Source organism: Cephus cinctus, unplaced genomic scaffold (genome assembly GCF_000341935.2).
Source record: "Cephus cinctus unplaced genomic scaffold, Ccin1 Ccin1_scaffold0662, whole genome shotgun sequence".
NCBI lineage: Eukaryota > Metazoa > Arthropoda > Insecta > Hymenoptera > Cephidae > Cephus > Cephus cinctus.
In genome coordinates this window covers 132249-154542 of record NW_014333291.1, presented here as the reverse complement: position 1 = coordinate 154542, position 22294 = coordinate 132249, and the positions used below count along the sequence as shown (strand labels likewise).

At 36.5% G+C, this 22294-nt stretch overlaps 4 protein-coding genes across 12 annotated transcripts; 2 read left to right on the top strand and 2 right to left on the bottom strand.

Moving 5' to 3' along the window:
- Positions 1-230: 230 nt before the first annotated feature.
- Positions 231-3421, top strand: LOC107269488 (prion-like-(Q/N-rich) domain-bearing protein 25). Of its 3 annotated transcripts, none has more exons than XM_015743371.2 (8): positions 231-380; positions 1685-1813; positions 1895-2035; positions 2115-2249; positions 2342-2599; positions 2712-2807; positions 2889-2960; positions 3050-3421. In XM_015743371.2, exons 1-8 carry the CDS (start codon positions 266-268, stop codon positions 3115-3117), a joined length of 1014 nt encoding a protein of 337 aa, XP_015598857.1. In that variant the 5' UTR covers positions 231-265; the 3' UTR covers positions 3118-3421. The 3 variants fall into 3 exon arrangements, with proteins under 3 accessions (XP_015598857.1, XP_015598856.1, XP_015598855.1); XM_015743370.2 differs by having other exon boundaries at positions 258-1311; XM_015743369.2 differs by having other exon boundaries at positions 258-1311; positions 1676-1813.
- On the bottom strand, positions 3339-6542 carry LOC107269484 (venom carboxylesterase-6). The gene is made up of 9 exons (XM_015743362.2): positions 6317-6542; positions 5361-5501; positions 5119-5281; positions 4862-5047; positions 4591-4787; positions 4346-4511; positions 4085-4266; positions 3704-4002; positions 3339-3624 (listed from the first exon to the last, which is right to left on the bottom strand). The coding sequence occupies exons 1-9, from the start codon at positions 6512-6514 to the stop codon at positions 3441-3443; spliced, it is 1716 nt and encodes a 571-aa protein (XP_015598848.1). The 5' UTR covers positions 6515-6542; the 3' UTR covers positions 3339-3440.
- A 76-nt stretch (positions 6543-6618) lies between these two features.
- On the top strand, positions 6619-21977 carry LOC107269485 (alpha-1A adrenergic receptor). Of its 6 annotated transcripts, none has more exons than XR_003060222.1 (10): positions 6808-7158; positions 12554-12720; positions 12832-13355; positions 13659-13818; positions 13897-14041; positions 14138-14320; positions 14395-14557; positions 20928-21174; positions 21355-21583; positions 21666-21787. XR_003060222.1 is itself a non-coding variant. In XM_015743365.2 (10 exons), the coding sequence occupies exons 4-10, from the start codon at positions 13164-13166 to the stop codon at positions 21908-21910; spliced, it is 1305 nt and encodes a 434-aa protein (XP_015598851.1). In that variant the 5' UTR covers positions 6812-7158; positions 12554-12720; positions 12832-13090; positions 13150-13163; the 3' UTR covers positions 21911-21977. The 6 variants fall into 6 exon arrangements, 4 of the variants coding, with proteins under 4 accessions (XP_015598850.1, XP_015598851.1, XP_015598849.1 ...); XR_001538069.2 differs by having other exon boundaries at positions 6809-7158; positions 20928-21144; XM_015743365.2 differs by lacking the exon at positions 21355-21583 and having other exon boundaries at positions 6812-7158; positions 12832-13090; positions 13150-13355; positions 20928-21144; positions 21666-21977.
- On the bottom strand, positions 14531-20843 carry LOC107269483 (glucose dehydrogenase [FAD, quinone]). 2 transcript variants are annotated; one of them, XM_015743361.1, is made up of 3 exons: positions 18927-20843; positions 15965-17871; positions 14531-15258 (listed from the first exon to the last, which is right to left on the bottom strand). In XM_015743361.1, exons 2-3 carry the CDS (start codon positions 17705-17707, stop codon positions 14908-14910), a joined length of 2094 nt encoding a protein of 697 aa, XP_015598847.1. In that variant the 5' UTR covers positions 17708-17871; positions 18927-20843; the 3' UTR covers positions 14531-14907. The 2 variants fall into 2 exon arrangements, with proteins under 2 accessions (XP_015598847.1, XP_015598846.1); XM_015743360.1 differs by having other exon boundaries at positions 15965-20843.
- Positions 21978-22294: the final 317 nt, after the last annotated feature.

Below are 22294 nucleotides of genomic sequence, written 5' to 3'. Positions count from 1 at the left end.
AAAGGTGTGTGTATGGGGATCGTAAAGCGAAGGTATATCTATATATTCCAACTTCCCACCTTTGGTAATCTTATACCGATAAGATACAGAGGCGATGATAATGGCGTGTCTCTCCGTACGATCTGAGCTAGTGAACGCGTCACTCCTAGTGATGCTAACGTAAATTAGTTTCCTTTCATCGGAGACCTCATAGTGGGCCTATTGGCTCACGAAGGTGAACATCTAAACTGAAACTATTCGAAGGTTCACCAAAGAAGAAAAGGAAATGAAAGGAGACCTCAAGGTTCCGGTTGGCGTGACGCTTGCGCTGGCCCTTGTGTTCGCCTTCGGCGGTACAGTCACAGCTCATCTCGACGAGCACACACACCTATTGAGAAGACGTGAGTGAAAGAATGTTATAAAAAATAATAATAATTCCAGTAATCAAAAAACAATTCACAATAGTGCATTACCTGTAAACGACCGGACAAGATTTACAAGTGACAAGTAATTTAAACGTCATGTGCAATTACCGTAAAAGTGATATATACGTTAAAAATTCAATTTTTCATGTACAGTCCAATATTTAAAATTTATAAGTTTCTTACGTTAGACACTGTACTTGGATCATTTATGCTGGCTATCGTGAGTCTTTTGCGTATTTAGGATTGTTGTAACTATACTCCTACAAATACGTTGATATTTATCATATTACCTGGGACTGTTCCCCATGGACCAGAACCTCCTGTACCCGTGGGAAGAAGGTCGATAACCGTGAAGCGTTTTTTATTCCCTTCTCTAAATCTACGTAACTCAGTCGGATCCTCACTGTTTGGCTCTTTGCATTGGAATTCGTGTGCTCGAAAACGTAGTTTGCAGTGCCAGGGACGCTGTTGCGTAATTCGCTCCTCTATTGCTGTTACGTCGTTACGTTCATAGAGTGAAGACTGTTCAGTTCAGCCTACGTTTGCCCAACGTGCGTGCACTGTGTTCTTGTAGAGTGAAGTGTCAATCTTTAGAGGCTACGCTTATGCCACGCGAGAACTAGTGTAAATGGAAGTGTCTTGCTTGGATAGTACGCAATAGCATAGTAGTGAAGGGTCAGGCATCTCTTGACCAGCTTTCTCAGCCAGACACACCTGGAGGAAGCATGCTATCGAGAAGAAATCATCCTGGAGGATCAGGAGGATCTGGAGGATCGTTTGCGTTCCTTGAGGATGAAGGGTAGAGGATTCAACAGAATCTACCTCCTAGTCCTCCTCTTCGTGTTGCTTCGTATTCCATGCTACCTCGTGAGCGGCAACCTGACGTGCAGGGATCAAGCATTGCCTAGTACGTATCGATCGGCTTCTGAGAATGTCAGCTTATCACGAACCTCGTGCTGAATAAGCCAATGTATTTTTAAATACATGGAAACTTGTACAGCTATCATTGGTGGCTGCTATCTGGTGAAAAATATATTTGTAATGAATGTAGGCTTGGATTTTTAAAACCGGAACTACACTTTTCAATAAGATTACTCATACTTCCGTTTACCTTATAGCGTATATACGCATGCATGCGGACTGGGCTTTGCTTTAATATACATATATATATGACTCACGTGTACTGTCTTTTAGGTGACGAGATGACACATTTATTTGATAAGTGAACTGTGTGTTTATCAATTATTGTCTTCTTTTTTCTGCGCCTTATGGCTTTTCAGAAACTCTGGCTTCCTGTGAGTATGATAAGGACTGCGTGGAGAATGCATACTGCTGGAATCAGCAGACATGTCTATGCATGACTGGATATCTTGTAGACAGGAATCGTACTCACGTGCAGTGTCTAAGAAGTGCGTATGATTGTTATATTTTTAATAGGCCCGTTGTTTGATTTTAAAGATGGCGTATAATTGATGCACATCCTGTTGCAGCTGCCACTGCGATGGGGGATCCATGTACGAAGGACGTGCAGTGTAGCGTGACCTTCACAGCCCAAGCGGAATGCCGGGACAACGTGTGTCAGTGTTCCATTGGCTCCCACTTTCAAGCCGGACGATGCTATCAAACAGTCAGTAAGTAATAATTGTCATTTATAAATCATTAGAATAACTCTTAAATAAATCTAACGTAATATTTATATCTTAAATACAGGAATAGGTCAGATGTGTCAGACTTCGAAAAACTGTTACGTTGAAAACTCACCCAGTTATTGTGTCACTGGTTTCTGTGAATGTCCATTTCAACATCACCCTAATTCAGATGGTACAAGATGTATAAGAAGTTCATGTGAGTCTGTTGATTGATTATGAATCCAGTTCGACTGAATGTATAAATATTAGAACAGTCGAATTACCAAAGACATTATTTTGTATTATCAGTTTTGGACGATCAGTGCTCCGGCGACGAGGAATGTGTCGCTCAAAATTCAAGGTGCTTGAACGTCTGTCGCTGCAACGTGGATCACGTGATGTCTTCTGATCGGAAGAGATGTCTGAAAGCTGCCAATGTAATCGGTGAATCGTGCAGTGAGCATGCGCAGTGTCAGGAGTTCATGACGAATGCACAATGCAATGAGGAAAGGTGCTCTTGCGTTGAAGGCTACCATCAACGTGGTCCAGTATGTTATAGAAGTGTCAGTAAGTATAAAGTTTGATAATATAATAAAAAGGTATTGTTATTACGTATGAGTATCTTTGAATATTTTTCTATGCTCTTATAGTTACGTCATGTCTGAATAATTTGTTACAGAGCTCGGTCGAGCCTGCGAGACTCATCGACAATGCGTTACGCCCACGAATAGAGATTCCAACACCACCGAAGTCACAAGTGTTGATTGTATTTATGGTAAAAATTTTCTTTCAACGTATTTTTTATAAGTCACACCCATTTTTAATTTTCTCTTAATTTCTTTTTCTTAACTTTTAGGAATGTGCACCTGCGCTTCCGACTATACCACTACGGAGGATCAATTGGATTGTATTCGCTACAGCGATAACGGTAATTTCCATTTTTGTTATTGAATCTGCCGTTTTTGCTTATCTTAGTATCAATTAAAAATTGTCATTTTTATTTTTATACCTGTGCAGGTACTGGAAATCTTCAGATTAATTGGCTCGCTTTATTAATGATTTTGGCGAGTTTTTATAGATTTTAATAAAAGGAACAAAGAAACAAGCAGGTAGGACAAACTTTTGTCTTAGAAAAAAAAATGTGACATTTACAAATGAAACCTTGGCGGTTACAAGGTTCGTATTATAAACGAAATCTTCGCTGGTTCGCATATTACATGCATAATTGCACCGAAGTACATAGTATTACTAATGCTTATATGAGTAGCATACTGTTACCATTGCTAGATGCAAAGAATGACGGACGTTCGAGGAAGCTTCTATTTATTAATATTTTCTAGAGAATGTTGCAAATAATAAAGAGTTAACAATAACTTATACGATAATGAATTCTTGTATATTTTTAATATTAAAGTTCATCGTGGATAATAGATTTAACACTATCCACGTCTAATTTATCCCAAAAGGCGACAGCATCTGATCTCAATTTTAATGACATTTTTAGATCGTGAGGTCCCTTTATGACTAGATATTCATGGTCCTCAGATTTAACTGGATTCCACGTAAACCCAGAGAAACTAGGGGCAGGATTACTGAAACAAAAGATTTATTATACTTTGTTTTCTCTAAATCAGTAAAATAATGTGTCTATAAACCTTTGAAGCTATTTACCCAAAAATTGCAAAATTTGTTAGAATGTCTAACATTCTTTCTATCATTTCATCCTCTTCACTACTTCTGGTCCAAGGATCATTCTTGAAGAAGGTTTTCTCCATAGGAAATAGATACAAGTAATCATCTAAATGCGCTGTACCATTTAAGGGAGTACTAAGTTCTCTACCAAATACTGTAGCAAAACTTTTTGGTCCCTCATATTCAAAACTGTACAGATAAATTGGTGATTTCTGATGTTTACGCTGCATCTCAACAGCTTTCACCAACGGATGGACAAAATATCTGTCAGAAAACATCTGCAAAGATGTATAAAAATTAATAATATTCCTAATCACTTTTAAGTTCAATATAAAAAAGAAGCAGAATTTTTCGACTCACGTGTATCATATTGTTCTCTTGTTTAAGAGTCAGGCGTTTTCCCTTAAAATAGTATTTGTTAATTTTGTCAATGATTTTGATTACATCCTCTACCGGATGCTGATAAAAGTGTAAACTATTAGAGAACGACTTTAACTTGAGAACATCATAGTTCTGAAGTATATTGTCATGAGACATGATAGCTGTGGTAATAACGAAATTGATTAATAATTTTTTTTCTTTTTTTCGCAAATTTATATACTGATTAGTTAACAAACCCACCGCCGCTTCTCAAAACTCCTTCTTTTGACATAATTCCAGCCATGAACGGTACATCCGCAAATTTTCCAGAATTCAATAGATCATTTGGCATCTCCATAAGAAACGCTCCTTCGATATCCGGCTCTACTACGGGTGGGAATTTAATTAATGGATCAATAGACCAAACCTGTAAATTTCAAAGAAAAAATAAAATAAAATATATCTTCCGATTCATAAACAATAAAACTATAAGAAAAGGGCCCTACAAAAAAGATTGGATCAGCTTCAATCAGTTCCTCTGCTGGTTTCTTACGAAGGCAGTCAACCAAAACAGTCGAATTTTCAGTAGGACAATTAAAATGTTGACCTATATATTCTGCATGCTCTCTTGCTTCATTCTTCAGTGAATAAGCCCATCTTGCATTGGCAAGACCTGATTGGGCGATGGCCTTCGTGAACAATCCTATAAAAACGAATAATTGTACAATCTAGAGAATTCGAATGGATACGTCTATGTAATAATTAAAATATATAAACCTCTGGAAAGTGGACTTAGCATGTGATAATGTACTGAAGCTCCGCCAGCACTACCGCCAAAAATAGTAACCTTATCAGGATCACCACCAAAGGCCCCAATATTATCGTTAACCCACTGCAGAGCATGTACTTGATCTTTAAGTCCCCAATTTCCAGGAGCTACCTCATCCTCGGTACTTAAAAATCCTGATAATAAAAAATAGACATCCTTAATATCATTTAATTCAAATACGATAACCCAGCTCGAATTTAATTACCTAGTATATTGAGACGGTAATTTAAAGTGACAAGGATGACACCACGGTCCATGAAAAAGTGTGGTTGAAAATGATAGGTGGTACCTGACCAGAACATAAAACCACCAGGATGAAAAAAGACCATTACTGGAAGATCCGGTGAACTAACGCCTATTTCAGGTAACTTTAAAGAGGAAGAATTTATTTATATCAACTAGTATATACATATATGATTGCTTTAGTTTAATTTGTAGTTTTATTACCACTGGTGTATAAACATTCAAGTAAAGGCAGTCTTCACTGCCTGGTGGGTCATCTTCATTACGGAAATACATGGCTGCGATACACATGTTTCCATCTTTTTTAGCTTCACGCGTGTCCCAGGGTTCTGGATTTTCCGGAGGCTGGTTAGATTGATAATACGTATTTTTAAAGATATAATAATGCAAATATAGGCAGTGAAATTTTTGCCGGGCTATCTGTTCCAAAATCAACTCCGATACGCTAGAGTACTACTCTGTTTCTGTTTACCGACATATGTACGTTCGACAGTGACAGAACGATATTCCAGAGGTACAAGAGTAAGACTTTGGAACAAACCCCGAACACAAGATCCATACTGTCCGTATGTGGCACTTAGCCCTCTAACGAGGGGATAAAGTCTGTACGGATCAAAAGAAGACTATCGGTGTCACATCGTCATAAATTATATGTACGACGATTTTTTAATACCAAACATCAAGAAATTATTATCCGACGTTCTGAAAAATGTGGATATTAGGTACATTAATTTTGTGAAGAATGGAGATAACAGGTTTAAATCACAATGTGATAGATTCGACAAACTTATTTATTTAAGATCTCTTATCATATTTGATTAAATGATCCGTACTGTTATCGTTCATAAAAATGAACACGTGGACATTAGATAGTACCGATCATCTTTAACAAATCATGGCAACATTATTGGTTTGAAAAAATTAATACAACGCGTGTAATTATTAGTGGAACTATATGAATAAAAATATAATTTTAATCCAACATTGCTTTCGTTTAATCCACATGAATCTAATCAAAGGTCTTCATATTGTACAACATCATTTTCTAATACTCAATAAATATACTATTACGTAAACTTCTCCTAAGTAGAGTACATAACCCTTCCTCCATCAATCAAGCATAACCTGAAATTCATCAATTTAATATCGAGTTCGTTTACCTTGAATCGTAATTCCCCAATAGGGGGTTTAGCGTATGGAATTCCAAGGAATGAACTAAATGTCCTGTTCAATCTGCTAGTATCTTCAAAACCAATCAGACAACCATCGTCGATACAAACTTTTGGTCCTCCATCATTCGTACCACCAATAACCGTTAGACTAGCTATACACAAAATAATTACGAATTTCGATTCCATCGCAGAAGACGTTCAGTCGCTCGGAGCTTATCGTATTTTTATTTAAACCCGAGTCAATGTTACACAGTATTATCAGATACACTACACTCGTAGTAGACGAGCGACTGCCCATCGAACGACGTCCGGCGTCCACTATATATTACGACGCCATTCTTTCCGTAACAGCTGAATGTTTTAATCTCCTGTGATCTTCAAGTCTTCGACGCTCGAGAACCTATGACTGTCGAAAACGTGGATGTCGGTAAATGATTTATGATAATAATATCCATAATTTGTAACGACGTGATTGATTGTTCAATAAGGCGCGAAATTTAAATTTATATGAACTCTTCTATCCGATTCCATTGCAATGAACTTTTACGTACGACGCTCGCCAGTTCTCATAATTATTCGTCTGCTAGGCTTCGCGGTGAATCCTGCGTCGGTATTTCTCGTACGTTTTCGAGGGTAGTGCGTAGGCTGCCCTCCGAACGCTCGCTTTACCAGACTGTACGTTAGAACGTCTCGAAACCCCGGTATGAACGTATCGTCGTACCATCGGTCCAACGTATGGCTTTCTTGTTCCCATTGTGTTGCCTGAGTGATATCCTTTGTCATTTATTTTCAAAGGCACTAGGATTTTTCTGTTTCTATTCTCACTGCTGGTGAGTACTGTCGTACTATACTTTCTTATTAAATAATTATGGTCGCTGTTTCATTGTATGTTACCATCTGTACTCGTACATTTCTTGACATGCCAATGACTTGTTAGTTATCCTCATTAAACTCAAGGATAATTCACACGAAGGAGAAACGTTACTTAGCAGAATTATTATGAACACTTATATAGTAATTCATAACCAGACTATAAAATTGTTGGATAATTATATTTCACAAGCAATAGATAATTCATCGGGACAATGTATGTTTATACGCATATGCTATTATTTACCATGATTTTGCATAAAGTACCTCAAAAGGATTTGACATATGTAGTTCGTAGAGATCTATGAAATTTTGACAATTTTCAGTGTATAACGTAAATTTGTTTTGCACAGATAAACCTAACCAAGCATAACTCAAAATCTCTCGTTGTAAGGCTACTGTTCAACTATTCCATGTATGCACGTACACAAAACGGTGACGTCTAATGAATGGAAAATTTTCAAAACTATTTTTGTCCTGTGTTATCCATAATTCGATTAGCTCATTTTTCGTTCAGCCGCTTTCCTCATACATCACGAAAGATGGATCATCTCCGTTTAAGTGTAATACGAGGTTTAAGTTTCGAGCACGAAGATGCACAAAGGATCATGACAATAATTCACATACTAACGAACATTAATAGTGAACAATAATAGTCGTTATCATATACTATGGTATTTCTCAATATGCAACGCATTGTGTAATGCATTTTTCTTAGTGTAGCTGAACAGTAGCTTTAATCAATATTTTCATCCTTAATGATTCATTTTAACTACTATCCTTACAATAGCGTTAATTACTCCCATAGCGTCATTGACAAGGGTCAACCATAAGAAAGTGAAGGACAGCTATACGAATATCATCTTTTGTTATTAAGGGATGAACAGTAGCCCTAAGGTGCTCGTATTTTACCGATCATTGTCGGATTTTTCAATTCATCATATATGTATATCCGCCAATATGCGTTAATTTTCTTAATTATGTATATACTCTATGTTTACCTATAAAATAGTTCCGTATAAAATTGTATTACGCCCACCCGGTCAGTCTGTTCATACATTTGCACGCGTTTTAATTGGGTGTGAATTTTTATTCGATTTTATACATATATATACACAGGTATCATATTTTTGAATTTTGAGACGAATGAAACGCGCGCGCAAAGTACTTTTTTTCTGTCTAACAGCAGGGTACCATCTCTCTTGGGTTTTCATTTCAACAATCTTAAGTTAGTTTATTCTCCGACATATTAAATTTATCAAGCCTAGGGCAATTACGCGCGTTCTTCGCGGGTGATTGAAATACAGCGCTGAAGTGCTATGAACAAATACAGCATCGCAGAGCATATTTATTCTAAAAGCAACAAATTGTTTTTCCAATACGTAATAATTTCATTTTCTCAAACGATGCATCTTGTTCTAATTTGGAAAATCGTTTCTGCAATAAATCAACATTTTTTAAAAATCTACCATGCAGTATCATATCCTCTCAGATTATTTTAACTTTCATCAGCATCGTCGAACGCCATTCAACATTTCCCTGACACTGGTAGCCTATTTTTTATATTGGACGTTCATACTCGTCGACTGACGACACCAACAGCCAATCAGGATCCCAATAAAGTGACAACGATGCTACAGTTGAAACTTTGATTAAATACTAATATGGATTCTTTTACTAAAGTCATGACTGCCTCTATTGCGTACAGGGAAACGTCTTAACGTCTGTTGAAAATAAGTTCGGGGATAATTAAATCACTGAAAAGTAGATAGATAAGAAGGGTAGAAATGATTTTACAATTATTTTAAGACTCCAATTAATCATTTTGAAAGAAGAACGGAAAACGTTGAAATTGGAAATTTAAGAATTCAGTATAAACACATATACACATTTGATACGCAATAAAATTTGGAATATTCACCTAAACCCCATTTGTGATCTTTGGTATTTCTATTAAGTAGTATACGTGATATCTAGGAAATTTTTCGAACTATCTAGAGAAAATTCCATTCTGGACCTTGTTGCATACAAATCGATGTTTAATATTAAGGTACCCTCTGAAAGACCTTGTTAACTGATTATAACAAGTTCACCAACTTCCTCCTAGCTGATTAATAATTTATGGACAGTGAAGCAATGAGTAAGATAGAAATATAAACTTTTTTGAGGTCTTAGCAAGTAACGTTGAATTTTTCATAAAACGGCCGGAACTTCCAAAAGTTAATCTTTACCTATTTTCGTTAACAAATATACACTCCTATGTATAACGTAATAAAGTTTGTCTTTAGTTAACTTAATCGCGTCCCTTTAAAAACATTGAAGAGTTCATTTAATTGGACGAATAATACAGAAAGAATTGTTGAAAACTCCCGGTATACGTATATAGATATAAATTTATATGCTTACACAACTATATAGTACCTTCGTCATAAATCATGAGACTACCGTATATCTATACCAAGAGCCTGTATATTATATCTTTTCAGAAGTTTCCTCAGGAAATTTGTTACGCTATTTTGAATCCTATAAATCTCAACTAAGTCATGGGATTTCATGAAATCCTTGGTTTGAAGTTTTTTATTTTCAAGAAAAAAAAAACGAAAAAACATGAGAATTTAAAGTAAATACTGCCTTCCTATCACACGTATCCGCAATGGTAATTGCAAAATGCGAGTATTACAAAAATCATGAGCCCGGTAGAAAGAAACCTTAGAAAAACCACTTTTTCTCTCTGCATCTTGTACCGCAAGTATCAAATTAGATTTATGAAGGAATAAAAAGATAATTGAAGGTTCCCCGACAAGAAAAAGAAAAGAGTGAATTTTTGACCCGAGGCATCTTAGCAGCCTTTTCGACGGCCAGTCCAATAGCGTGTGGGCTTGGAATTTCGCAATTACATTTATTATATCTCAACCTTAACTTTGATTAATGTCAACAACGCCAAGCTATTACACTCGTTGATTATGATATTTTTCCCACTTATATTATTGTTAAGCGTTCGATTTCGAATGAAACAACCTGTAAGGTTTCTGCTCTGGTTTACGTCGGTGTGTTAAATATTAAAAAGTTCAACCCCTATATTTTCGCTGGTCATCGAGGCTTTACTTGCTCTTCACATCTGCTTTTTCATTTTCCCATATGTTTCATCTCTGCTCCTCATTTCTCGTCTCTCTCACGGCACATCCCGTTTCAACGGCCCTTATATGGGAATTACCATAATTTTCAAAATACACCCTCAGCGATAACGGAATCATGGTCAGACCCTGAGAACGACCCACTGTGAAATTCCTATTGGCGTAGACACGTATTCATCAATTGTGTGAATATAATTCATTGCAAACTCGATGGGTTTCCATTGTTTCTCATCCGTGACGTGGAGGGTCAAATCGTTAAGAAAAAGTCTAAAAATCACCAGCGAAACTAATGTATAACAAAGTTTGCTATAATAATGACCATAACGTCGAAAATCATTGTTTCAATGAACAAACTTGCGAATAAGCATACAAACAATTTTCCTTATTGTTATTAATAATCTTAGAATTTTTTAATGTAATAGTGTTAATAGCTGTCTTAGAATTTTTCATTTAATAAATCCTAATTGTTATTTTTTATTACGCACATATATGCAACATTATTATACGCCCCTGGGGATCGCGATCATAGTCATGCTAATGCTTAACTCCTGCTGTCTGTATCCAAACAAAAGAAAGTTCGGGTCGAAGGGCTAGCAAAGGGAAATTCAGGGACCCTTATATATATATATATGTATGTATGTACATGTATGTGTGTATATATATATGTATTACATTACCGAAACGAAATGACAGAACCAGGTGGAAGCTATTACGTCATAAATAAATTACGTTTAGGTAGGCTTACTTATGTTGTCTGTCGTACCTGTAATAGAAGGTGAAAAAAAAAACGTGTATCTCCTTCTACCTTCTTATTACTTTGAGCTATAACTCACTTTTACTTTGAAGGGGTCGTTTGTCGAAAAAAAATACTTTTATCGAAACTGCTAATTAATTACCTCGTTCATTAAGTAAACTTGGTGTTCAATTTATCAAAACTGTATCTATATAGGATAATCAAAGTTAAAGTACTCCACTTAGAATTGAGAGCATTATGCGATCATTATGTTTGAACAATACAATGAGCAGCTACCAGACATTAAAGTTACGTGTTATGCGCGAATAGTAGGCCTGTATAAGAAATGACGAAGACTTTAGAATTTTCGTATACCGCCCGTGAGTGCGAGTGAGACGAAGGTGTGGGGACTCGCCTGCGTAAGACAAGGATAGACGTATCGATTGCTAGAGTAATGAGCCGATACCCTTTGTCGAATTGGATGTCGGAGGGAATTCTTAATCTTTCCATTTTTAATGTTATCGAATAACGCTTAACCGTAATAATCCCGTTAAAAATGTTGAAATGTGTCCTATATTCTTTTGTGTGTTTCTCCCGCGTCATATGAAAATATTAAATCTGTCCGAGTTAAGCGTATTTGGGAGTGTGGGCAAAATATTGTGCAAAGTTACGTTTTATAGCGAAAATTACAGCTGGGATAAATCGTTATAACACCCTTCAGTAAAAGCATGGCGTGGGTCGCGCTAATGGTGTGATTGCCGATATATATACGTATATCCTGTATATATGTATAACACATTAACTGTTACATAGACAACACGGATGCTGGGAACCAGTGGTTTAAGGCCATTGAAACCGTCGACAGGAATCCCATCATTTTAGGCGAAAACGTTAATCTACCTTTGTATGCTTCCCTTCCTATTTTTCTTTTCGACTCAATTAGTTCAACCTTCTTTTTCTCGTTTTTATCTTCGTATTTATACACATCGCGTCTTCCTTTTGCGATAACGGAGAAGATCGTTCGTTAAAAAATCTATCTTGGATGATTGAACACTGGCAATTGAATTGAATCAGAAATTTTATCGATATGCTATGTGGGGATATTGTTAAAATAAAATTTTATGCTTTATGTTTATTTTATGTACTTATTCCGTATATATTACTGGTGATGACGATTCGGTAATATTGCATTCCTTTATTTCATATTACACGAATGAAGGGAGAAGGACGAATTCTTTTGTTGTACCTATTTACAAATTACCAGAAGCATTTAATTAGCTGGAGGATTTACTTAATTGTAGATTTTTAATAACTGCAATTAACGGACTCTCCTTTCGGCTCTTCCTCGGATGAGAAGGAAGGAACAGGGACATGGGAATTCCTTTCGTTCCTCTTTTTAATTTCAGAAACGCCCTTTATCCTTGCGTTAAAAAAAACACAGTAGAAATTCCTCGAGCGCGAAAATTAATGAGCATTTAATTTTTTCAGAGGTGAAAACTCTCTGGGGATTGCACGAGTAGAAAATGATAAAGTGGATAAGAAAACGATAATTTACTTCTCTCCGGTATAACAAATGTTAGTTGAAGTAGGAAAGATCAAAGGACGAGCTCAAGAGTCTCAAGCTTCCTCGATTACCTGAATATCCTCAAAAAATGGTATGAAATTGGTAATTCCGTATGTATGCCCATTATCTTCCTTCATTTATCATCACATGACATTTTCTTCTTTCTTTTTACGGTTCTCTCTCTCTCACCGTTCCAAATAAGGAGCCAGTGTCTTCTGTTATCTTGGGACACGGAGTATGGACGGTCTGAAGAAATGGATCAAAAATGAAAAATATTTCCTGTATAAAACAGCCATCCGCGATGAGGATACCCATTTTTTGGGAGACGCGCGAAACGTCCAGGATGGAGGAGAATCTTTTAGGTATTGGGATCTTTACATAAGAAAGCTCGACGGGACTTCATAAAAACGTCAGGCAACGTTGGGATGACACCGGATACCTTTGGGAAATTTTCGTGGAAGGTTCGAGCAAAAGGACGAGGGTTCTAAGCGGTTTCTAATGGTAGATTCACTGATGAAAGGTTAACTTTTCAATATGACGAGATGTGAATATATCGAAAGGTTCAATGATAACGAAAGCCAAAGAAATTATCAAGGTTACGAGGATGCCTTTAATACGAATCGAACGATTATCGATAAGTTGGATATTATCGAATTCATGAATCTCAGCTGTTCCTCGTCGACCGTTATCAATCCTAATGAGAATTTCTGGCTGCTGGTCGTGAAGGTGAGCTTTAACATTAGATAAGGCGTTAACCGTAAGTGTCATGAAAGTCCCTCGATATTATTGATCGAAGGTTTCCTCATGTAGCTTTGTTACTCCTGCTACCACATGTTGTAACTGCATCGATCACTAGCATTGATAGGATCAATCTGTTGCTTTTGGAAAAGATTGATCGTTTGCACTGTAGTATACATAGTCTGGTAGCAAGGGTCCTTTCCTAGATGTCAACACCTTTCTATGCAGCGTGATCAGGCGTACACACTTAAGCCAGTCATTCACTCTATTTTTCTCTGTCTCTTTCATCAGGAACCTCTCCTAGCACTTGAGGCTTTGGCTCTCCTCAGTGTAATTCTTCTTACCGTGGGTGGAAATACACTAGTCATAGCTGCTATAGCGTCCAGTCCCAGTCTGCGGGCGCCAACGCATTCTCTTATAGTGAATCTGGCATGTGCGGATCTTATACTGGGTTTGTTCTTACGAAAATTCATCATCGTCCGATGATCTACCGATTGAAGTAAAAATAATTTTAACAATTTTCATTCAGGATTAACAGTGCTACCATTATCAGCTAGCAGAGAACTCAGAGGAAGCTGGGGTCTGGGACCACTTACTTGTTCCTTGTGGGCAGCACTCGATGTTCTCTGTTGTACAGCCAGCATTCTGTCGCTATGTGGAATTTCAGTAGACAGGTAAGACCATATAGCAAGCAAGTGGAATACAATGAAATGGTACGATTTTTCTTTGTGACAAGAATACAACATTTTGGACAACTTTGTTTTTCTAAGGTACATCGGTGTGTCCAGACCACTCTCTTACTCTCGTGTGGTCACGACAAGAAGGGTAAGGGCGACTATAGCTACTATTTGGCTTTTGGCACTGGCCATTAGTGCGGGTCCACCCTTAGGATGGGCACAGGAAAGTGTCTACGTATCGGAAACCAGAGAGTGTAACGTGAATAAACAGCTTGGGTTTGTAGGATCGAATTGTTTTATATATCGTAAATTGTTTTTAATTAATCATTTGAAAATCATTGTTCATTTAGCTATGTCATCTTTTCTACCTGTGGATCATTTTATCTACCTGCCCTTGTCATCTTGGTACTATACGGACTGGTTTATAGAGCAGCCGCTAGACGATCTCAATTCCTTGATGCAGGAGCCGTGACCAGGAGTCAAGTGACACTGCGTATACACCGAGGTAACAAGGTAAGGTAGATCTAATTATAAATATAATACTTAACAGACGATCTTAAATATGTATGAATACTTATTAATTATATATATAAGTCATTTTGATATATGCTAACTTGTATTGTACAACTTTTAAATGCCTAAAAATACAGTCAACTCGTTAATGGATACAACGGAAAACAAAACCGTGGAATATGAAATCTTTTCGAATTCTACAAAATTCTAGGTATCATCTCTTAACCTTCGAAATGAATCTCTGAACATATTATGGCGTCCTATTACAGTGATTGTCTGCTTAGGTTTTGAAGAATTTCACCTTGGTGGCTGACCATGACCTTTGACCCCTTTTATTTTTATAACAAGATTCACGTAATGCCCCTCCAATCCTCCTTAATCATATCACTCGCCTTTTCTCCAATCATGATAGTCGGTGCGTTTGTATGTCCTGCTATGATTGTCGGCATGATACTCGCATCCACTACTCTCAGTCTCTTAATTCCATGTACTTTAAGTCTGCTGTCTACTACACCATCATTTTCTCGTGTAGCCATTTTACAAGTGCCGATAAAGTGACCCAAGGTCGTACTGATGTGACGTGATACACAAGACCAGTAAGCATCCGAATCAAATGGCAAATCCTTGCAGCCTGGGAATTTTACTGGTAGAAGGGTCGAATTGAATCTTTTGAAAGAATTTGTTGATGCCAATTCTATAGCCTGTAATTAGAAAAAATTTATTAAGTCTTATTATACATTTAAATAATTTGTTTATATGTATACAATTTTAATTAAATCCGATTGGAGTATATAGGGAGTTTGTGGGATCGATTACAGGAAGGTCTTTCTGACCCTTTCTCTATTCTATTATGCCTATGGTTTTAGAATATAATTAATTGAATGATGTAAATGACGTAACGGACACACTTCAATCGAGAAATCAGAAAATAGGACTCGGCCTTTATTAATTCGTGAATCCAATTATTGAACATTGGTGAGTGAAATGTGAAACTTTATTTACGTGATGCAATTTTTCGCCAATGAGGGAAAGCTCTATATAGATAGAGACAAATGGAAAGAATGTGGTAGAGATAGCAGAGAAGGGGATAAAGAGCTACTGAAAAACGTTTGGGAGAATGGCACAACGTGCCCAAAACCGTAACCAAATATTACAAAATCGTTAGAAGAGTAATTGTACGTGTAAGTTTGATCTGAGACGTTTACTACTCGTTGACTAAATGTTAAAATTTAATTTCAAAAGTTTCTCTCGGGATTCTAATGAGTGGCTGCTTTTTGTGCTGCATCGTTACTCAATTTTGATTTGTGCACGTATAAATGATAGCGCAAAAAAGTTGGTGCCGTGTGACAAATACTTGCAACAATATAGTAACAGTTTAAAGTGAATTTCCATAAAACCGCAGCATACCTTCCTGATTCCACGAACCATGATTCTCAAGTCTTCCTCGTTGTCGTAATAATTAGCTTGGAGTACGGGCCAGTGAAATGGATTGGAACTTTTCAAAGTGACGTTTCCCCTACTTTTAGGATGCATAAGTATAGGTACAATACTGAATGCATCGAATCCATCATAGGCAGCGAAGACTTCCTTGTAAAATTCATCAGAAAGTCCCAGTAGACCCCTGATACTTCCCGATGCATCGCCAGTCATAGCACCGAGTCCCAGAACAAGTTCAATGTCAGGATCATCCTTCTCGATAGATGGACCAGTTGGTTTAGGAATTTTGGAGAAACTTGAATCAACAGTAATTGAGGTTGCGTTCGGTGGTGATGGAAAATTCGAAAATTTCGTACTACTTGATATGGAATTGAAATTCGAGTTGAAATAATTCTCGAAAGATCTGTCTTGAGTAAATTTTGGAAAATATGAAAATTTGGAATTTTTTCGTCTTGTTCTATGACGTGTCGCTCTTTTAGTATCTATGAAAGCTAATCCTTCTGCTCCGCCAGGCACGGTCAAGGGTCCTGCACCCTTTGTAAAGTAGTCTATTGTATTAGCAGGATTCGAAGCAAGTCTAGGTTCCACTATAGTGATACTATCATTGACTAGAAACGTAAGAGCAGACATGCTGACGTGATCTTGCAGATTTAATCCCACTGGTAGATCTTCCAGAACCCTGATCCCCAAGGACTCCAAGTGTTCCCTGGGTCCAATTCCAGACAGCATAAGAAGTTGTGGCGAATTTAACGTACCCGCCGAGAGCAGGACCTCTTTGGTAGCCTTGACGAAGTATGTACGACGATCCTTGACAAATTCTACACCCACAGCTGTTTTGGTATCAGGATCAATAACGATTTTCATGACACGTGAGAATTTGGATATGTGAAAGTTAGGACGATTTCTTATTGGCTTCAGGAAAGCTTTTGAAGCGCTGACCCGACGACCATGACGAAGATTCGCCTGGGCCACTGAGAACCCAAGGATTTTCTCAGCATTATAATCATTCACAGTATAGCCCATCTCTTTCGCAGCATCCAGGAATGGTCCACGTAATCTGGATACGTATGGAGAGTAAGTCACGTCCAGGTACCCATTGGTTGAGTGATATCTTTTATCAAATTTTTCCAGTTTACTGTTCTCAGATTTCAAAAAATAGGGAAGCACGTCCTTGTAACTCCAACCAGGATTACCCTGGGCCTCCCAGGAATCATAATCAGCTCTCGATCCTCTGGTGTACATCATAAAATTGATAACGGACGTACCACCGACTGCTTTTCCACGTGGCCAATTGCAACGTCCATCTGTCATCGAAAGGCAGTATCCGCCATTTCCATCTGCGTTCTTGGCACGTGGCTCTGTCTTATAACCCCAGTTGTAGGCAGTAATCTGCATTGTCGAGGCCAGCAATGGTATGTCCGTTAAGAATATTTCGTCTTTGCCAGCTTCTATGAGGAGAACCTGCCATTCGGTAATTTCCGTCAATCTATTAGCTAAAACGGAACCTCCCGAACCAGCACCGATTATTATAAAATCGTATTCCTTTGCTATAGATTGTTCATCGTGTACACGTCCTCTTGATAGCGGAGGAGATCCTGTATAGTACTTATAGATATTCTCCAAAATACCAACTGGAATAGTTGATTCAGCAGAATTTGATATTGTAAAAAGCAACAGTAAGATTCTCAAAATTTTAATTATAATTTTATCCATTTTTTTATTTCTATTCTTAATTTTATACTTTAACGATGTTTTTTTTTTTAATTATTTCTTAATTTTCTGCAGGATTTTGTAGGCTCCCAGAATTTCCTTCAAGGAATACGTCTCCTTTTTCATACAGGAAATCCTGGTATTGATTATGTCGAATTTACTGCCAACTGCCAACAAAGAAATAATAGCAATGAAGGCCTGCGTATAAACTTGATAGACGCTACGTGAATATTAAAATTATTCTCAACGTGTGGGAGGAATTGTCCATTGATAGTGGCTGTTTCCAATACTGGTTTAGGGACAAATTTTATTCAATGGTATGCACCAAAGCTCGTTCACTGATTACGGAGATAGTTTCAGTTGAATGACCCTATATAACGGTATGATCGACCAATAAGTTCCACATGGAGTGTAGGGTCGAACGAAAGATACTTTTCCTCGTACCTTTTGTTTTTTTAAATATATTTTTATCCGACAACACTGATTTCGGTTACTGTCGCTTGTTTGTTACATATCAAATGAAGTTTATCATTCACAAGAAATATCCTGTTCCACTAAATGGGAAAGTAACCTTCGAAATTTTAGGGTTTCCGTCGAAACGTTAAATTTATGGAATTGAATTTAACCCTACTACTCCCTGTTATGCAAAACCTTGACGTAGACGTTAGCCGGTTCAATATAACCCTTATTAGACGAAAGTGTAAAGTTTCAAAGTTGATGTTACGTGACGTTGACATTACTTATCGGTATAGTCAATACGAATTATTGAACAAATAACATTCTATCGACGCTATGTATAATGGAAATAACTTTATACTCAATCATACAGAATATTTATTCCAAACTGTCGTATATCACGATGACATTTGAAAGCATTTAGAAAAGACATTTAAAAGCAGTTAGAAAAGTATCAGTACATATCTTCGCAACCAACTACTTCTGTATACATAATTTATATAGTATGTAGATCAATCATTAAATAGTCATTATCACTTCACGAGAATATAGGATATTATAATTGCGATACATGAATGAAGTGGATTAAACGCTAGCTGGAATTTGTAAACACGTTTCGTCATTACATCATAAGCGATACTATAGAACCCATATTATCAAGGTGCAAATTACCCGTTAAGTATTTTCTTTTGTTTCAAGTAATTCCACTTTACGATTTATGTTATCTAAGAAAAGAAAAAGAAAATGCTTTTAAATTCCAACTTACTCAACACAATCTCCCATTATATATTTCTATTATATTCCTTCAATTTCACTTAAAGTCGCACCCTCCATACGGTCTATAAACAATTTTTTTAATTTTCCCGCTCAAAAATAAATTACTGGATAATTCTTTTCACTCAACGTCATCTCGAACCGATGGCACTTCGACCACTGAACAATTCAAACTGACTGACCACGACTGGTCACTGGGATAAGAGCGAAAGAAAAACTATGAAGGCCATCCGAATGCAAGGTTCTTTGCCACCTTTTATAATTGTTACTTAACAGTTTAACTTGATATCCTTCGTAAGTAGTAAAACTCGTCCAGTAAAGTGAACACAGCAGACTCGAATGCAACTTTGGCTTAATACCTAATTAAGAGAAATAGAGGAACACGCTGGACAAGATGTATCCGTTAAAGCGCGAAGTTTCAAGAACAATCAAAGATAAAATCTATGTTAGGGATTTTATTTAACGATCAAATTTTAAGGAAAGAATAAAAGACTTGAAATTTTTACTTCTAATACTTACGGAGTACAATGAATCACGATATACTATACGGCTGAACTTCTTTGTATTTCGACAAGTACAATGCACAATAGACTTTCTCAACTATTATAAATTTTGTTATTTTAAATTGATTTATTTAAATGTACATATATCCTGTGTACGCATCACACGCTGTGAGTTGCTATTAGTTCTTGCATCAGTCAGTATTATGAATAGCTCATCATTTATTTTTCTAATATATGTACCGGCATTAATAAGTTTTCCCAGTGTACGGGCAAGTGGCGTCGATATTACTTTCTACCTGGTGTTAAAGAAAAAATATATCTTCGCTCAGAACATTATTACCTACTTATCAGTGTCTTATAATACGATAGACAATGCTAGGAATAATTTCCATTGAGGTTACGGACGGTACGTACAAATAATATATAGGCTGTAACAGAAAATTGGTAATTGTAAACAATAGTCAATAATTATATGTACAAAATTAAGAAAAAAATAAATAAGGATACAAGTGCGTGCTAAAATAAGTCCGCTGACCTACATACATAGCAATGAAATTATGCAAATGTAGCAGTTTGCGTCTCGAATATGTGCGAATGCTGCTTGACGATCATAATAACATTATGATAGTATTGCGGAACGCTCTCCTTCACTCGCCTGAGATGAATAAAAAAAAATTAATAGAGAAGTAGAAATGAATATCGAATTAATAGCATTAATAAATAATAAAGGCGTGGGATCAACGCATCCTAAATTATAGGTATTATATACTATTTTTCTTTCTCAATAATTGCAGTGCAATTTAGTACAATTTTTTGTTTCTATTAAACCACAATCGTTGTTCACCAAAGAACAGTAGTACACTGTGAATTAAAACAACTTTTTGAAACTTTGTAATCAACTGGCAATTATGCCACCGAGGGTAAATTATTAAAGCACTAACGTATTGAATTACTCAATACTACCCTAGTAAAAGTGCTAATTTTATAAGAACCACGTTGCTATTTACAAAGAATTAAACTTTGTAGAGTCACGAGTGGATTGAAAGCAAAAGTAGCAATGGAGGATAAGACGTAGAGTAGAATAAAAATTACAACAAAAATTATACAGGAAGGTAAAAGTGTACAGGGAAGTGTACTATTTAAAGTGACTACACAAGAACCCCCAATGAGAGGTCGAAGACCTATCAATGTCTATTAACATGATCATGGCAATTTGTAGAGGACGACAAAACATACTCCTCAAGGATTGTATAATTGAATGGGAAAACAACATAAAAATATCGGCTATCTCTCGGAGATCATCTACAAATCCGAAGTGATGATTATGCAATAAATTTCAATGTATGGTGATACAGATGACAAAGCAAATCCATGACTCAGATATCCGTCCTTCTTAAAAATTTGAATATCTGTAATAAAATATGATAATTTAAAAAAAAGGTTTTATATTGAATGATATATAATTATCTATTTTTTGTTATATTTTACAGCTTACCAAAAGCAATGTACGTAAAGATGGATCAAGTACTATATTGGTATCTCGCCCTGGTCCACCTAGACGCTGGGCATCGCAAGGACGTGGCGGCCCACTTTGTCGTGGTCCAGCTGCGAAATTTCGAAGACAGAAAAAAGCTGCAAAAACATTGGGAATTGTTGTTGGCGGTTTTCTTCTATGCTGGTTTCCATTCTTCGTCATATTACCTATAGGTGAGGATGCCTATATTTTCGATGACTTTGGTAGGCGAGAGTTTATCGACCATTGGAGTAAATATTTGCATAGGCGTAGAGGTAATATCCCAGTGAATTTCATACACTGAAAAGTTAGTTGCTTTGCAATGATAGAGCACGTAGAAATTTAATTGATATTATCTGTACACAACGGAGAATTTATTCGATGAATTTTGAAAATATGTTTAGCATTTTGGATCTAGCGTTAAAAATAACCTAGACATTGAGTGATGTAACTACTCGATATTTGGACTACATGGTTTTACAAGCACTTACTGATACTAAGCGAGAATATAGAAATAACAAGTAGTATAGGCTGTGAATATTAAACGTGGCGGAGAATCATAAATGTTAAATCAAAGCGATACGGATACGGGAAATGAAGACAGAATACTGATGCGAAACAAAGAGTTCTGAAGTGACAAAGTCAATATAAATAGACGTGAGAATTCGTCGTTCTATACAAAATTCATGCGAGATCTGCGAATATTTGTTTTCAGATGCAGCATGCGAGAGCTGTAATCTATCTGAAAGTGCGATATTCACTTTCGCATTTTGGCTGGGATATTTCAACAGTTGCATCAATCCTTTCATCTATGCATGCAGCAGTCGGGAGCTCAGAAGAGCTTTTCAGAGTATTTTGCGTAGAGCCTTTTCTTTGAAATTACGAAAACAACGTTCAGCACCGAATAGTTTTGTGCCTCCGATTAAGCATAATACGACTGCAAATTCTGATATTGAGTAGAGGTTACTTTTGTCAATCTAAAATCGTTCAATACTGCGCTGTAATTAATAAATGCTTGTTAAAACAATACAATATAAAGTGCAACAATCTTTAAACCCTGTTTATGTATACTAAGTCGGTAATGAAGGAAACTTTTTTTTTCATCAAAGAAACAAGTATTAACTACATGGTAAATATTATCAGGGAATAATTTTTCTCTACTATATAATCATTTATCAAAACACTGAATAAGGAAGATGCCGAACACTATGTGTTGTCTGTATTATCAACAAATCCAAGGATTGCTGCTCTTAAACTGCAATTATAGTTCAATGTTATAGATGAAGACCGCAATGCTGTTCTTCAACTGTGCTTATTTTTGTCTATATGTATTCATCATTCAAA

What these genes read in the sequence shown, in the direction of transcription:
- LOC107269488 (XM_015743369.2), top strand. Translation starts at nt 1,197, where the DNA reads ATGAAGGGTAGAGGATTCAACAGAATCTACCTCCTAGTCCTCCTCTTC. An exon ending in ACGATGCTATCAAACAGTCA is followed by an intron (nt 2,036 to 2,114) that starts GTAAGTAATAAT and finishes TCTTAAATACAG; the next exon opens with GAATAGGTCAGATGTGTCAG. An exon ending in AGTATGTTATAGAAGTGTCA is followed by an intron (nt 2,600 to 2,711) that starts GTAAGTATAAAG and finishes AATTTGTTACAG; the next exon opens with AGCTCGGTCGAGCCTGCGAG.
- LOC107269484 (XM_015743362.2), bottom strand. Translation starts at nt 6,514, where the DNA reads ATGGAATCGAAATTCGTAATTATTTTGTGTATAGCTAGTCTAACGGTT. An exon ending in TTGGGGAATTACGATTCAAG is followed by an intron (nt 5,502 to 6,316) that starts GTAAACGAACTC and finishes CAATCTAACCAG; the next exon opens with CCTCCGGAAAATCCAGAACC. An exon ending in ACAAATTTTGCAATTTTTGG is followed by an intron (nt 3,625 to 3,703) that starts GTAAATAGCTTC and finishes CTTTTGTTTCAG; the next exon opens with TAATCCTGCCCCTAGTTTCT.
- LOC107269485 (XM_015743364.2), top strand. Translation starts at nt 13,164, where the DNA reads ATGACGAGATGTGAATATATCGAAAGGTTCAATGATAACGAAAGCCAA. An exon ending in TGTGGAATTTCAGTAGACAG is followed by an intron (nt 14,042 to 14,137) that starts GTAAGACCATAT and finishes TGTTTTTCTAAG; the next exon opens with GTACATCGGTGTGTCCAGAC. An exon ending in AACGTGAATAAACAGCTTGG is followed by an intron (nt 14,321 to 14,394) that starts GTTTGTAGGATC and finishes TTGTTCATTTAG; the next exon opens with CTATGTCATCTTTTCTACCT.
- LOC107269483 (XM_015743360.1), bottom strand. Translation starts at nt 17,707, where the DNA reads ATGGATAAAATTATAATTAAAATTTTGAGAATCTTACTGTTGCTTTTT. An exon ending in TGGTTCGTGGAATCAGGAAG is followed by an intron (nt 15,259 to 15,964) that starts GTATGCTGCGGT and finishes TTCTAATTACAG; the next exon opens with GCTATAGAATTGGCATCAAC.